The sequence below is a fragment of the Adiantum capillus-veneris genome, chromosome 25, assembly GCF_014529385.1.
Source record: "Adiantum capillus-veneris isolate H3 chromosome 25, ASM1452938v2, whole genome shotgun sequence".
Taxonomy (NCBI): domain Eukaryota; kingdom Viridiplantae; phylum Streptophyta; class Polypodiopsida; order Polypodiales; family Pteridaceae; genus Adiantum; species Adiantum capillus-veneris.
The window spans coordinates 58,214,577-58,230,598 of NC_140955.1; the positions used below are offsets into that span (position 1 = coordinate 58,214,577).

Sequence of the window (16,022 nt, forward strand, 5' to 3'; positions counted from 1 at the left end):
GCTAAAAGCAGAGCCCCAAATGTCACAAGGCAGGCACCACGTGCCAATAGAAAAGAATTGCTGAACAGACTTTTAGCACTTCAATAACAACTGAATTGAAAAAAAGAGAGAGACGACACGCGACACGGAGTGGCGGAATTCCACCTTAGAGAGTATTGCCTCCAAACCTTGGCGCCCCTTTCGGTATTTCTTATATTGCATCAACACAGTACAAGCCGGTACTCCAGACTCTGCACCTTCGCCAGGAAGCATGCTGGAGAATGAGCCCTAACCTCATATTTAAAGGCCCTTGCCTAAAAAGCAATTATAGTGAAAAGCCTTCAAACTTAAAAGCATCTGGCACCACGTGCCAATAGAAAAGAACAGATTGAATAGACTTTTAGCACTTCAATTACAACTGAACTGAAAGAGAGAGAGAGAGAGAGAGAGAGAGAGAGAGAACACGCGACAGAGTGGCAGAATTCTACCCTAGAGAGTATTGGCCCCAAACCTTGGCGCCCCTTTCGGTATTTCTTTATATTGCATGAACACAGTACAAGCCGGTACTCCAAACTCTGCACCTTCGCCAGGAAGCATGCCAGAGAATGAGCCCTAACCTCATATTTAAAGGCCCTTGGCCTAAAAAGCAATTACAGTGAAAAGCCTTCAAACTTAAAAGCATCTGGTCCAAAAGCAAAGCCAAAAGCTGCCAGCGTAAATCACGGAAATTCGTACAGTCTACCACATCATCAGCCAGCGCAAAACGCGGAAATCTGTCTGCTGCCCTTAGGGTTAGGGTTAGGGTTTCTGCAGTTTTAGGGTTAGGGTTTCTAGAATTAGGGTTTGCAGGTTTTAGGGTTAGGGTTTCCAGAATTAGGGTTTCAGCAGTTAGGGTTTCTGGCATAAATTAGGGTTTAGGTCCCTCGGCCACATTTGTAAGTTGGTTCCATTCTTTAGGCTTTGACACGTCAGCAGTTTGTTACACCAAAACCTTTCAAAATCAAAAGCAACTTGATCTAAAAGCTGCCAGCAAAAATCAGCCAACGCAATTTACGGATTTCCGTACATTTTTGCCACGTCATCATGTCAACGCAAAAAGTGGAATTCCGTATTGCTGCCACGTCAGTCTCTCAGGGCAAACTGTGGATTTTCATATTGGTTTTGTGTCAGTCTGTCCGTACAGTCGCCGCCACATCATCAGGTTGCCACGTCATCAATTTGTGACATAAGCCGCCTCTTGAAAGAATTGTAATCACCCTCGATTACGCCTGCAAAACAGACAGAGGCCGTAAACTGTTTTAGTAGACACTAACTGTTAGTAACGACGCACTAGACACGACACATCTAGCACTTGTACAAGACGACAGTCACATCACTTGACATCACAGGACAAATCACAGACAAATTCATTCCAAATCTCAAACCATGACCAATCGGCAACGTATTTAGTAATCTCATCTAGATCCATTCCGGACCTCACGGATGCCCGATTAACTAATCCTTATTGCAATCATGTCTATAGAGATTTATGAGACCGAAATGCTGCAGTCATTTCGTCTTTCAATTTCTGCACTCAAATAAGTCAAGTATAAATCAATCATATTCATTTTTGGGAATTCGTGTCATAAAGTCATTCGGCAAGATACTGGTCAGCCATTGTATCCCTGAAACCCAAAGGGGACCTCAATGACTTTATTCAAAATCGGGGTAATCCATTGACAAAGGACCGGAGTGACTCCCCTCTTGTGCAAACCCGATGCACTAGATTCACCCTCGTTGAATTCGGGGTTCTATCGGTTCTATCGGAGTAGACTATGCTAAACCGAATGCTTCAAGGTAAAGTTCCAAAATCTGAGCAGTATGTGCTAGGTCCTCCTCCTTCATCCACTTCGCATCCAATGCAGGATAGTTCTTGAATTTAACCAAGAACCGCCTAATCATTTTACCTTTAATCTTGCTGTCCTTGTGTGCCAAAATCTGTTCTAGAACGAGTATCTCCTCGCTTTTTTCCTCTTCGGGTTGCTCATCTGGCTTCCCATCATCGAGTACATCGCCTTTAAAAGGCTTCAATAGACTCACATGAAATGCATTGTGAATCTTCCAAGTATTAGGTAGCTTGAGTCGAAAGGAGACATCATTTATCTTTTCTTTAATCTGGAAAGGGCCATAATACCTCATGTTGAGCTTTGGAAAAAGCCGCTCCTTTCCTTTTCGTTTTCTTAGGCGTGCCTTCTCAAAACGTAAGAGCACCCAATCGTCTTCCTTTAGTTTCATGGCAACGATGTCAATGTGCTGCCTTCTTATCTCGTTCTTGAGATTTCTCTAAAGCCTCCCGGACCTTGGCAAAAAGCAGTGTCCAAGTCTTTCGTGTACTGGTGGTCGGCTTCAAAATTCTTATCCTTGGTCTAGGGAATGTTATGATCTACAAGCTGATTCCCTTTTTCCTTCCTTTCCTTGTGCCCTAGGACTTGCGGGTAGCGTCTTTCGCTTGCCCCGTCCATTGGCACGTCAGAGTCAATCATCGGAACCCTAAGACGCACTATCATCCGATTCCTCTTTCTTTGGAATTCTTTGATAAACTTGCATTTGGTTTCCTTAGTTCGTCGGAACCCTCTGATTCTCCAGAATCCTGTGATGAGCTGTCATCTGGTTCCCTTCATACATTCTCTTCATTGGCAGACTCGTGCTTTTTTGAGGTGGATACTATCCTGCCCGTCGCATTAGTCAATGAGCCGGCATGCATTTCAAATCTTTGCTTAGTCATGTCCCATAAGTCTCTGAATGGAGTCGGACTTTTGGTTTAAAGCATAGTCTTCAATCTCTTTAGCAAACCACAACAAAACCGCTCAATCTGGTCTTTCAAAGTAATCTTCCGAAATGAAAACACTGGCAAACAAGTATCCCAAAATCTCTGGCAGTAGTCATCCAATGTATCTTTCTCAGGTCATTTTTAAGTGATGCCAAGGCGTGATGACATCTCTTGCATATTCATCTAATATCCAAGTTGACGTGAAAAAAAAGAATTTTAACCACGTCGCATGTCTTTCTCTGCGTAACAACGGAGTAGATCACCATGCTTGCACCGTTCTTTGCAAGTAAGATGTCCCCTGTTGCTCCCTGGAATGTTCTGAGAACTGCTCTGTAGAGAAGGCGACGTCAAACTGTCGTACAAACTCAAGGGCTCGATGGGTGCCCTAGTAGCTTGAAAAAAATTTGTCTGAAACCTGATGGCGTGACTCTCTTCCTTGAACTCCTTGGTTTTCGTGTTGATCTAGTCATTGTCAAAAGAGGATAGAGTTCTTCTCCTCTGAACTACTAGGTGGCCTTCCATGCCTTCTAGACTTCTTCAAAAATCTGCCTCAAACAAATCTTGTCTTAGGTGCTTAGTAATTGAAGAAGCTTCTCGAACACTTCAAATGGCGTCTTCCTCGTGTTCGTTGTAGGCAAACTCCACCAAGAGCAAATACTTTCCCATTTAGTCTTGTGATCCAAAGAAGAAGACTTCAACAAATTCAAAACCATTAAATTGGCTATTTCAAATTGCCCATCTGTCTGCGGGTGGAATGAGGACGAGAACTGCAACCACGTGTCAATGTTCTCCCAGATTGCCGTCCAAAACAACTAGTAGACCAGGGATCTGTGTCGGAGACTATTGTCTTAGGCATGCCATGTAATCGAAATATCTGGGCAATGCTAATGGTCCGGCTTGATTGTTTTCTTCACTGGAATGAAATGAGCTTGCTTGCTAAATACATCAATAACAGTCCAGATGCCATCGTGCCCACTCTATGTCTACGGGAGATCAAAAATGAAATCCATTGAAATACTTTCCCAGGGGCATGTGGGAATGGGTAAAAGGTTATAATAATCCATGTGCCTTATGCCTGTCAAACTTGACCTTCTAGCATACTAAACAACTGCGAACAAAGTCGTCCACATCCTTCTTGAGTCTTGGCTAAAAGAAGTAACACTCCACACCTTTCAAGGTGGCGTCGATGCTGCGGTGACCCGTAAAAGGTGGATAATGACACTCAGTCAAAACCTTTTCCCTCAACGGCTGTGTGACGCACAACATCGTTTTCTTCATCAAGTAGCTATCCCGTATGGAATATTCCGCTACTACCTCCCATTCTGTATTTGAGTGAATACATCGAAAAAAAAATCCGGATTGGTGGTGTATTGATCAACCATATCCTCGAAGCTTCTATGATGAATCACGGAAATAGCCAAAACTAGGGGCTTCCGAAACATTGTATGTGTCACCAAGTTTTTCTGTCCTTGAACATGGACAATCTGGAAGTGAAACTGTGACAAGATGTTAGCCCATTGCATCTGCTTTTCCAAAAACTGCTTCTGTGACAAGAAGTAGCGTGAACTCTGTTGATCAATAAAGACCGTGAAATCGGCTCCGAGTAGGTAATGTCGCCATTGAGTAAGAGCATGGATCACTGCCAGTAGCTCTTTCTCATAAATCTGTGCTGTCAATTCTGGCCTTTAAAACAATCGGCTTTCATAGGGAATCACATGGCCTTCTTGCATTAAGACCGCTCCCAGATTACGACCACAAGCATCACAATATACTTTGAATGGCTTTTGCGAATCCGGCAAAGCCAATACTGGTCCAGTAGTCAGTTTTTTTCTTTAAGTGTCTGAAAGGCAGTCACCTCTGTGGATCCCCACGAGAAAGGGACTCCTTTCTGTTTCAAAATGTGCAAAGGGGAAGCTACCTCTGCAAACTTTCGAATGAACCACCGGTAGTAAGAACAGAAGCCCAAGAAGCTTCTAACTTCATGAACATTCTTCAAGTCAGGCCAATCGTGGATAGTGTCACCTTTGCCCGGATTCATCTGTACCCTTTCTGCTGCGATGATGTGTCCCAAGAAATGTATCTTAGGCAAGAAAAACTCGCTCTTTTTCACATTTATAAGCAATGTATGCTTCCTCAGTGTCTGGAAAACCCACAAATGATCGGTATTCTCTAAAAATCCAAAAAGTCGTCCTGAAAGTTGTCTTGTAGACATCTCCAAAAGCAATACAAATTTGATGATAATCACTCTTCATATCAATTCGGCAAGTAGAATTTTGAAGTCTGTCGAGTATATCATCGATCCTCATAATGTGGAAATCTGTTCTGGTTCATTGTTTCTTTATCTTGGCCTCGGCTAACTCTGTAAGGTGGTTGGTTCGGTTGTGTATTACCAGGAATCAATCATGTGATCTTCACGATGTAAAGGAGGCAATTCGCTTTGTACGCCTTCAGAGAAACAGTCAGCCTCTATTGCAAAAAATCTTGTCATTCTTTTTCGAGATCAAACATATTCAACCTTCAATCATCATTCACTTCTCTCAAGAAAATCGAGTAAAGAAATTGAATTTCATTAAGTACAATCTCTTTGCCCTTCATTTGTCAAAGTCGCTTTCTTAGCCCAATAGTCAACCACGACGTTGTTCTTGTGGTACCAAGGGATTCCTCGGAGGACATCACACCCTTCCAAAGGCATGATATAACAGTCCTTGTGTCCTAAACACCCCTAACATTGCAAACGAAGTTTGCCAATTATCGGTGTAATGGCAACATCCCGTTCGGGTGCCGCTAGAACTGCCTCCGCCTATGGCCCCAGCCTGTCGGGCATAATTCCAAATCGAGCCGCCAATTCAAGTGAAAAGAAGTTGGCCTTGGCTCTTTCATCAAAGAAAATGAGGGCTTCTTGATCTTTCACTTTGCCCCAAGTGCGGCAAAGTTTTGTACTTTCGTTCATCTGATTCGGGTCAGAGGCCCCACGCAATGTGGTACCAGTTCTGCTTTCATCTTTCCTTTTCTTCCGCACTCGGCTGCTGCTCTGTAACTCCGCTTTTCTGTATTCGTTTGTCCTTTTGGCTTTCCTCTCTACCCGAGAGGAGAAGCAATGGCCACACGCCATCTCGAGTAAATCTTATCAATATGGTAATTCTTTAGGTGTTTCGCCAAACTCGGGTCCCTGGAGTACTTAATCAATCTGTTCACACATATGTCAATCTACAATTGACGTTTGTACTCCGTTTTGGTAAACTTGTCTGTCGATTTTTTTTTGCCCCAAATCTTCATTCTTTTTCTTCAGTTCTCGCGCCGGATTTTGAACTTTTCTTTGCCTTCCCACTGAGAGGTGTCAGCTCTGTTAGATTCTCCACGAGAACCCATGTGTAATATGGGATTTTTTATGGCTTTATGCTAATATGTCCAGGGTCGGGACACTCAAATTCTTTCACAAAAGTCTGCATGTCTGTAAAAAGGATCGGATCCTCTGTAGAAGAAGAATCTTTCTGTTCTCTGATACTACTGTAAACTTGGACACCCCAAGTTAAGATTCTACCGCGACACAACAAAGATTCTTTCAATACACTTCACTATTAAAAGAGAGACGACACGGCCCGGCGGAGTTCCGTGCCAAGAAGTATTGGCCCCAAAGAGTGGCGCCCCTTTTGGTATTTCTTTTTATATTAATCTTTGAGCAAAGTACAACTCCCGCGGGTGCTTGCTCTCAGACTCGGTGTCCAGATTCTTTGCAGAGTGAGCCCCCTTGGGTTCATTATAAAGGTTACAAGGGATGCTAAAAGCAGAGCCTCAAAAGCTTTTAAAATCAAAAGCAACTTGATCTAAAAGCTGCCAGCAAAAATCAACCAGTGCAATTTACGGATTTCCGTATAGTTTTGCCACGTCATCATGTCAGCGCAAAAAGAGAATTCCGTAATGCTGCCACGTCAGCATGTCAGCGCGAACTGCGGATTTTCGTATTGTTGTTGCGTTAACCTGTCCGTACACTTGCCACCACGTCATCAGTTTGTGACAACCGACCAGTGATTCGCTTTTGGCAAGTGCCACGTGGCACCAGTATGGATTTCCGCATTACATGCTGACATGCTGACGTGACTGCTGTACGGAATTCCGTAATTTATGCTGACTACTTCTTTGGCAGTTTTTGGGACCAGATGCTTTTGGAACAAGTTGCTTTTGAGTTTAACTGCTTTTGGGGCATCCCTTGTAAGAATAAATAGACCCTTGGGGCCTCACTCTACAGAGCATTTGGACGTAGAGTACGAGGACAGAGAATCCCTCGAGTGTTGTACTCTGCTCAAGCATTAAGATAAAAATAAATACCGAAGGGGACGCCAAATTTTGGAGGCAATACCTCTAGGCACCGAATTATGTCGGTCCGTGTCGACTCAATGATAAAATTGTGAAGCTTTTTCAGTGATTTTCTCATGTGTCGTGCCAGATTCCCAACTTGGGATGCCCAAGTCTTTGATAGTGGTATCAGAGCATCAAGCGTGTGCTTTTCTCAAAGCATACCGGTCCTATCAAAGAGCAAACAGAGCACTTCAGCACTTTGGAAATTGTTATTAAAGAATCTTCGTGTCCCGACCCCAGACTGATTAGCCACTCCCACCCTTCATCGCGCATCGAGCGCGCTCCCGTCTTCATTGCTTTGTCTTACAGGGCATAAGTCATAAAGAATCCCATATTACACATGGGTTCTCGTAGAGAATTTGATAGAAATAACACCTTCCAGCGGAAAGGCAAAGAAAAGTTGGAATCCGGCGCGGGAATTGAAGAACAGAATGAAGAATAGGACAAATTTTCGGCAAGGAAGTTTGCGAGAAGACCTTTAAAAACTTCTTCAACGGTTGAGAATTTGGATATGTGAGAGAAGGCAAAGTGATCCTCTCAACACAAAGCTCTATGCATTGATACGAACATATCTTATATACAATAACTTTGGAAAATTAGGGTCTTTGCAAAAATTTCAGTATGTTTGGAATTAATGTTTTTGAAGCTCTTGTTATCTCGTGCAGATAACTACTAGGAGCAAGGAACATGCATATGCAAGCATTTGGAAGCATGGAGCCAGGCATTGACTCTTTTGCAACGAGGTGGACCATTTGCTTGAAATTTTGCCTATCTTGCAGGTGAAATTGAGGATGACATGGCAAGGAATTCGCATCTGAAAGCAATCAGGAGCAATGGCATCTCAGGAATGAATCTGTCGATTCAAGATAAAACCTGATGAATTTTGTTTGGAAATTTGAATGATGAATGATGAAATAAGATTCTAGTACATCAAGATTCCCATATGAATGAGATGATTGGATACTGGATCATGGTCCTAGATTAGAATGGATTCTATGTGATATGATCTAAATGTGATGTGAATGTGATGTGATTGTCGTCTTTGTACAAGTGCTTGATTTGTGTCGTCTAGTGCGTCGGTACTTAGAGTCCGTATTTGTTGAACTGGTTTATGGCTTATGTCTGATTTTGCAAGCGTAAGCGAGGGCGATTACAATTCTTTCAAGAGGGGATATGTCACAAAGTGTTGACGTGGCATGACCACGTGAGACCAAACTGTTGACATGGATAGACAGTACGGACAGACGTGGTAGGTGCACGGATTTGCGCATTATGCGTTGACATGTTGACATGGCTGCTGTACGGAATTCCATAATTGGTACTGACTGTTTTTTTGGCAGTTTTTGGGACCAGATGCTTTTGGAACAAGTTGCTTTTGGGGCATCCCTCGTAAGAATAAATAGACCCTTGGGACCTCACTCTGCAGAGCATCTGGACGTAGAGTCTAAGAGCATAGGACCCCTCGGGTGTTGTACTTTGCTTAAGCATTAATATAAAATAAATACGGAAAGGGGCGCCAAATTTTGGGGCCAATACCCCTGAGCACAAAACTACGTCGGGTTGTGTCGACTCAATTTCAAAGTGTGATAAAGTTTTGAAGCTTTCAGTGATTCTCTCGTGTGTCGTGCCAGATTTGCGATTTGGAGTCTCCAAGTCTGTGACACGAACCCACCCAACAATTCCGGATCGGGTTAAAGTATGGAAAATTCAAATGGACAATCGGAATAAGAGTACGGGCCTCCACGGCCTACGGAGTATTAATGGATGGAGATACAACGTGCGAAATTTTTGACCCGGCACCCGAGTGATGAGGTGCATTCCTGATGGCGTATGACCATCGATTCACCATTAAAGTCCGCATTGAAGAAACCAGCTGCCCCGCGAGTGTACATTGAAGATGAACTTGATGATGAGACCGAACGACGAGTCAACTAAATATTGAAGACCACGAAGCCTTCAAAGAGATGCAGCAAAGGAACAGATTACCCTGGTTATTTGGGTCGACAATCTTCTTTTGCAAATGCACGAAAAGCCAAGAAGCGTGTACGTTGCAAGGTTGTGTCCAGTTTGTCCTCATTCTCTTCTAATTTCAGTGATGAGGACAGAAAGAGCAAGAAACAACAGAAAAGTAAAGAAATGGAAAGAACAAGAAGAAGGCCAAGAAAAGCAGATCCAATCGTAGATCTCGGAAATTGTTTGACTGTTGTAAGGAGGATTCATCCTCTTCTGAGAATTCAGACTCTGATGACCAGATGTTTTATTCTAAGAGGAAAAACTTTTATAGAGCCTATCAATACGATTTTCTCGAAGATAAGAGCAAGAAGACCAAAGAATTCAAGGAGGGCAGACAGGCAATAAAATTTGAGATGTTTTTAGTTTTCCAAGATGCGCACAAGGCTCTCGCTTTTATTCAACAGTTTAACATAGCTTTTTTTGGAGGGCGCTATTCAGAGCACTCCAAGATTAGAAGGACAACATCCTATTTGAAAGGCAATGCACGGACATGGTGGTCCACACTTCTGTTACGAAAAGAAGCATCGACCAAGTGGCTTAAGTTTAAGAGACTTTTTCTTTCTTTGTGGGTCACTCAAGAGTACGAACGAGATGTGATTACCACCTGGAGTCACCTTTGGATGACCAAGGCAAATACTCTGGATACTTATTGCGAGAGATTTTTCTACCTGCTTCATCCTTTAAGAAGATCGGTTTTAAGCAGCAAATCGAGCGATTTTGCTGTGGATTGCCCAAAGAGATACGAGATTACTACTTGTTACAGAAATCTGAGTCCATACAACAACTAATGGGACATGCTAAGCAAGGATTTGCTATACATTCAGGTAACTTGACGTATCCAACCAAACAACTTTCGACGAATGATGACAGAACAAGAGGAACAAAAGATGCATGTCCCCAACTGACAGAGGAACAGAAAGACGAATATCTCAAAACAAGGAAGTATTTTGATTGTGGGAAACAAGGACATATATCTGCACGATGCCCCACAAATGCACAAGAATGAGAACGATTGACAGTCTGAAATAGAACTGGGGGAGGAGATACTCGCTCCAGAATAGATACTGCATAGAAAATTGAAAAGATATTGATGAGCTGATAGTATTTTGCTTTATGAATTTATGAATGAATAATTTTGAAATAGCAATTCACGAAGATGACTCTGATTTATGTATGAAATCAATGTGTTTGGAAGATCTGGCTATTTGTGAATAGATAACAAGTGAAATCGAGAATGAGATGATGACGAATTTGCATATGAATGCAAAGTGGGAGTAATGACAACTCCAGAATGAACCCGATCACGATTCGAGATAGGAATCATGAATCTTGAATGATGATGATGACTGATGATGAATGATATGACTGATGATGAATGATATGACTAAATATTGTGGTGAGCACGTCAAGAGCTCCCAAGGGATGAGTGACTACACAGCGATAAGATGACTAGACTGAATGAATGAAACACTCTGTTCAGTATGAACTCAGTGTCTGATTGATGAACTAGAATTCCCGGAAATGATTACTCACATATGTGATTGTGTTTGAGTGCAGGATTGATAGATGGAATGATTGACAAAATGACTGCAGCATTTCGGTCTTAACAAAACTATGGCCATGATCGTAATAAGAATTAGTTAATCCGACATCAGTGAGGTCCGATGTGGATCTAGATGCGATTACTAAAAATCATGATCCTAGATCTGAATGGATTCTATGTGATATGACTTGAATGTGATGTGATGTGATTGTCGTCTTTGTACAAGTGTTGAATTTGTGTCGTCTAGTGCGTCGGATTGAAGAGCCAGATTATGGCTTAGTTTCTGATTTTGTAGGCGTAATCGAGCGCGATTACAATTCTTTCAAAAGGGGACAAACTGATGGCGTGGCAGGACTGTACAAGCTAATGACATGGCAGAACTATACGGTAGGTCCGCAATTTGTGTTGACAATGCTGACGTGGCAGCAATACGGATCTCCACGTTTACGCTAAAATCCCACGTGGTAGGTTGCATGGATTTTTGTGATTTCCAATGGTTCCTTTGGGCCAATTGCTTTTGAGTTTGCAGCTTTTCATGTACTTTCTTTTGATTTTGAGGCCAAGGGCCTTTAAATAAGAACCCAAGGCCACTCTTTTGACTCAGTGTGTTGACGAGCATCTGAGCAGAGAGGGCCTGCGGGGGAGTTGTAACTTTGCTCAAGCATTACTATAAAAATAAATACCGAAAGGGTCGCAGATTTTGAGGTCAATGCTTCTGGGCACGGAACTACGCCGGGCCGTGTCGACTCTATTTTCTTTAAAGTGTGATAAAGTTGTGAAGTATTTTAAGTTATTCTCTTGTGTGTCATATAAGATTAACGACTCGGGGTGCCCAAGTCTGTTACAGCTGTTCTTCGATTTTTGGCCTCTCTTGCAAGTTGCTACAATTTCTTCTGAATCTATTAGTAGGGCTCTGACCCCTCTTTGCTCGGAGTTTGTCCTTTAGGTCATGCCATGTCATCGCTTTGTGACACCCTTACCATTGTTGCAATGTCTTTACCGCCTTGTCAAGAGACTCGTCCGTTTTAGCACCGTTTGAGTGCTGAAACCGGTGAGTCCCTTGACAAGGTGGTAACACTGAACTGAATTGAAAGAAGCAAAGTGAACTTGAAATAATAGTGTAGACAAGAGACACAAAGTGACGAGTTCCACTCTCAGGAATAATGGCCCCTCAACTAGGTGCCCTAGGGCTGCCTAGGCAATATTTTATTGATACCCTCCAAAAGGACCTGCTCGCAAGATCGCGGCAACATACTAGGCACTTGTCCCCCCAAAAGCAACGCATTCAATCGATTGTTTACAATTGTGCCCCAAAAGCACAATAAAATCCTTTGCTACTGTAATTGGTAATTTGGTGCCAAGAACACTCTCCAAGGTAAAAATATGCCACATCAGCCCTGTTCGTATGCTGCTGGCATGTCATCATTGGATGGCTGCCATATCAGCAAGCCATATGGGTCCGTGTTCTCTGGTGCGAATCTATGGCTCTAGCTGGCTCTTGCTTTCTTTTCGCGTACGGTCATGTCACATTATCCATTTGGTGACAAAATGTCGAGTCTAGTAGTTAAGCTGAGGGCATCAGATTTCCTTCAAACACTTTTTGTACGATCCACGATTCAGTGACTTTATTGTAGGCTTGCTGTTTGGTCTGTATGCTGGTTGGTTATGGGCTATTGACGGGCATCTTAGAGACTATCTTAAGGTTTAGTTGATCAGCAAGTCTCATATCAGGATTGTGGATATCTTCCCAATGGGCAGAGACTGTTTCAGAACTCAGTTTGAGAAATCGGAGCAGGCAGATGGGTTCCTAACATAGAACCCTATGCAAAGATTTATATTTCAAGATGGAGACCTCTCTCTGGTGTAGGCAAAGGTCTTGAAGTTACCGTGAGGCTACTGGCTTCCTTCGAGAGTTTTGACCGCCCCTCCTAATGGGGACCAGACCCCAGTCATCCTTCACCCTCTCATGAAGGATCCTCCTCGCTTTATCTCTGTCCCTACTATCCATGAAGGAGAGACTTTATCTCTGTTCTTTAATGGGGACCCTGGACACGCCATTGCCTATGGGAGACAAGGTCATTTGACATCTGGATGCACACGCAGGGTAGTGCATGAGCAGAGGCAACATGTAGAGGAGAGCAAGAGACACGACGCTCGTTTCACTACAAATACCGCATGAAGGATTAGAATAGTTGCAGAAAGAACTAGAAGAAGAGTGCCAAAGAAAAGAAGACACAGACCATTGATGCAGTTCGAGGTACCCAGCCTAGTATTTTGGCACAGGGGTTCCACAGCTGGAAGTCCACCTTCATATGGTCACTCTTCTTGAGAAGTCGTTTCTCCTCTATCTCCCAGAGGGTGTGATGCCTTTCCTCTTGTTTGGACCCCCCTAGATAGTTCTGATAGAGATTAGACCCCCTCTTGCTGTTACTGATGACACAGTTCAAGGAGAGTTTCTGATCAGATTGTATATGTGAGGAGATCTGTGAAGCTGGAAAATAAGTTTAGTCTTGTTTTCACTCGGATGTATGTAGGCTTATCCTGTATTTGTGTAGGTATCTATAATTTGAGTCAGCGTTGGTTCAAATTAAGATCGTATGGCGCCCATTTCTCTGAAGTGGTAGGCTTGCTAGCCATAGACCCCGCTTGGAGTTGAGATGTCCTTTAGTTCCATGGAAACTGGCCCATGGAAGAACTGCTTCACAAGTGTTGCATTATAACTCGTGTGATGCATATTGTTGATTCTATCGGGACTCAAAATTATCCATAATAGTGCGCATTCAAACCCTTTTAGAACGTATGTGGCAACACAATAAGTGATGATAGATCCCCTGCAATTTCTACCATCTAGTCTTCATTGGCGGAAGCAGACTTTGGGAAACAAGGATTCCACTTTCGAGGACTTCAAAGGGTTTTTTCCAAGCTGTTGGCAGTAGGCTTGTGGTCAGAGCTCATAGAAGCTACCTCATCTAGAGCTTCCTCGTCCAGCCCTTGCTAGGCACATCATCCTGCAAGCACCACTAAGGGTCCTGCTTTGACAATAAACATCCACCAATTTGCATAAGATGAAAAGTGCCCAGAGAATACAAAAGCCCCCATGAACATACATAACCAGCCAACCTACCCATCTAACTTTCTGCAAGAGTAACTACATGACAATATTGTAGCCCTGTAGTCTCCTGCATCTTCGAAAATTGTTCCAGACGTGTTGTCCACACATCCATATTTGTGCCAAAAACCACACATGGCATACAAGTTGATCAAAGCACTACCTTCCCAAAGCTTCACCACAAGAGCATTTCTCTTACTTCTTGGAAAATATTGTAGAAGAATTTCATGAAAAACTTTTACGTCGCTCTCTTTGCATGCGATGAAAACTTGAATTATCCTCTTGTGAAGGTCGTGCTTGCATGCTCTTGAAATTTTATGATCAGGGCATGTTTTGGACCTATTGGTTATATTTGGCCCGTCTTGATGCACATGGTATGCATGTTTATGAGTTTTTTTGTGAACTTCTCTTCTCATATACATGCATGAAAGTCCAAATCCAGAGACATACAAGCAAATCCTCTTTGCAAATGTTCAATAATCTGAATGCCCTTTTTATTTTGAATTATCTATTTCGGTTTTCAAGTGGTATGCCCAAAATTCACATAATACTTGCATGAGAATTGCATGTAGAGGGATTTCAAAAGTCAGTCCTAGGTGTCTGTATGGCTTCTGCTGATAATTAGCTGGTTGTGGCTGCTAGTCTTTTTTTGCCGCCTTTAGCGCTTTATATAACATTCATCTAAATCCTTCTTATTGAAGAATTTCATAATCTGAACTATTTATAAAGATGTGTTTTTTTCAAAGCTTTTTTTGATGTGCAATATAATCACAAAAAATAGTTTTGCCAACTCTTTTACCTTGATCTCTCAGGTGTGTCATCAATGGTATTGACAACTTGGGTATTTTTTGGATGGTTTGCCATTGCACCAAAATTCATGCAATGTCCAATCTCCGTCTTGCTTGACAGGCTTGTTTTCCAGGAAGTCAGAGATTTAAAATTGCTATTGAATTGATAAGCTTTACGATAGAGTATGTGTTCGATGATATATACCAGCAAATAGGAGTGTCATCATGTGTTTGATGATGGTTATTGAAAGAAACTCTGAATTAAAATTTTGATGCTCCCGGTTCTCTGGTGACCACAAAGAATCAAGCTACCAATAAAACCACTACTTGGAATAAATGCATAAGTATCTCTAAGGACAAAGGATTTCTCAAGTGTCAACAAACAAGTACTTTGAGACAATTGACTTCCTACAACATTGCAAATCTTGGAATCAAAGCTCAACTCGAGACCTACCATGGGCTTCAAGTATTTGAAAGTGCTTGACTACAATATCAAACACTTTTGCTCCGCTTTAACACCTTAAAGAGAGTCTCATCACATGATTTGAAAGGAAAGTGGTCGACCCTAAGCAAAGCCATAACCTAAGAGACTAAGAGTGCACTAAGTCGTGTTGTCTTTGCCTTCTTGGTATGTACTAATATCTCAAGTACTTCAATTTAAACTCCCTAATGGTAGTTAAACTGTTGGGAGGAGAGTTTCTCAAATAGTGGGCTCCACCTCAAGTGAGAGCTCAACCATGAGTAGAATGAGCATTTCTTGGTTATCTTTGACCAACAACAAATGCAAATCTGGCTTGTGTATGCATGATGGTAAGATTTTTGTGCCCTGCATGACCACGTCACATAGCGAGCATTTGTCGTTGCAGCTCTATGGCTTTTCTGATAAAAGGGTCTGTTGCACAAACTCAAGCGCTCTGTTTTACATTAAGGGTGAATGCAATCTAGACATAAACAAGTGTAGTCGCTTGCAAATGATGCTCTTGATTTTTACAAAGATATCAGACACTAAATACTTTTTGAGTCAAGGATAGTACAAATGTGGAGATTGCAAAAATCTATATTAATGCCTATCTTGAGTTGATAGACCACTCCAAAGTAGCGTAGTTGTGGCATGAAGATCAAGGTTTGCTCTACCTTGATAATCATGAAAGGTTCTGTTGTAGAGAGCCCTTATATTTAAATTCTAGCTAAGATCTTATTACCTCTAGTCATGGTCTTCAGTACTAACACTCCGTTCATTGGTCTTATAGTCCAAATTTGGCATAGGGCTTGACCCTATTTAGGACGTAGGTGTCTTGTTCTCAATGCTAAGCTGGGACATACCTAAAGGCCTAAGCATGCTCAATGTGAGCAAATTTAGATACATCTTGTGCTTTGGTGCACATTTGGCCAGCAATCTGCTTCGAGCCTAGTTGAAAAGTGAAA

General features: G+C 42.3%; 1 protein-coding gene across 1 annotated transcript in view; it reads left to right on the forward strand.

The window, feature by feature from the left end:
* LOC147424946 (protein DETOXIFICATION 16-like) overlaps positions 1-15,433 on the forward strand; it is a 35,202-nt gene extending 19,769 nt beyond the window's left edge. The window contains exon 9 of the mRNA XM_086499596.1: positions 14,622-15,433. Coding sequence (XP_086355722.1) covers position 14,622 — 1 coding nt within the window. The 3' untranslated portion in view covers positions 14,623-15,433. The remainder of the gene's footprint in view (positions 1-14,621) is intronic.
* The last annotated feature ends 589 nt before the right edge of the window (positions 15,434-16,022 follow it).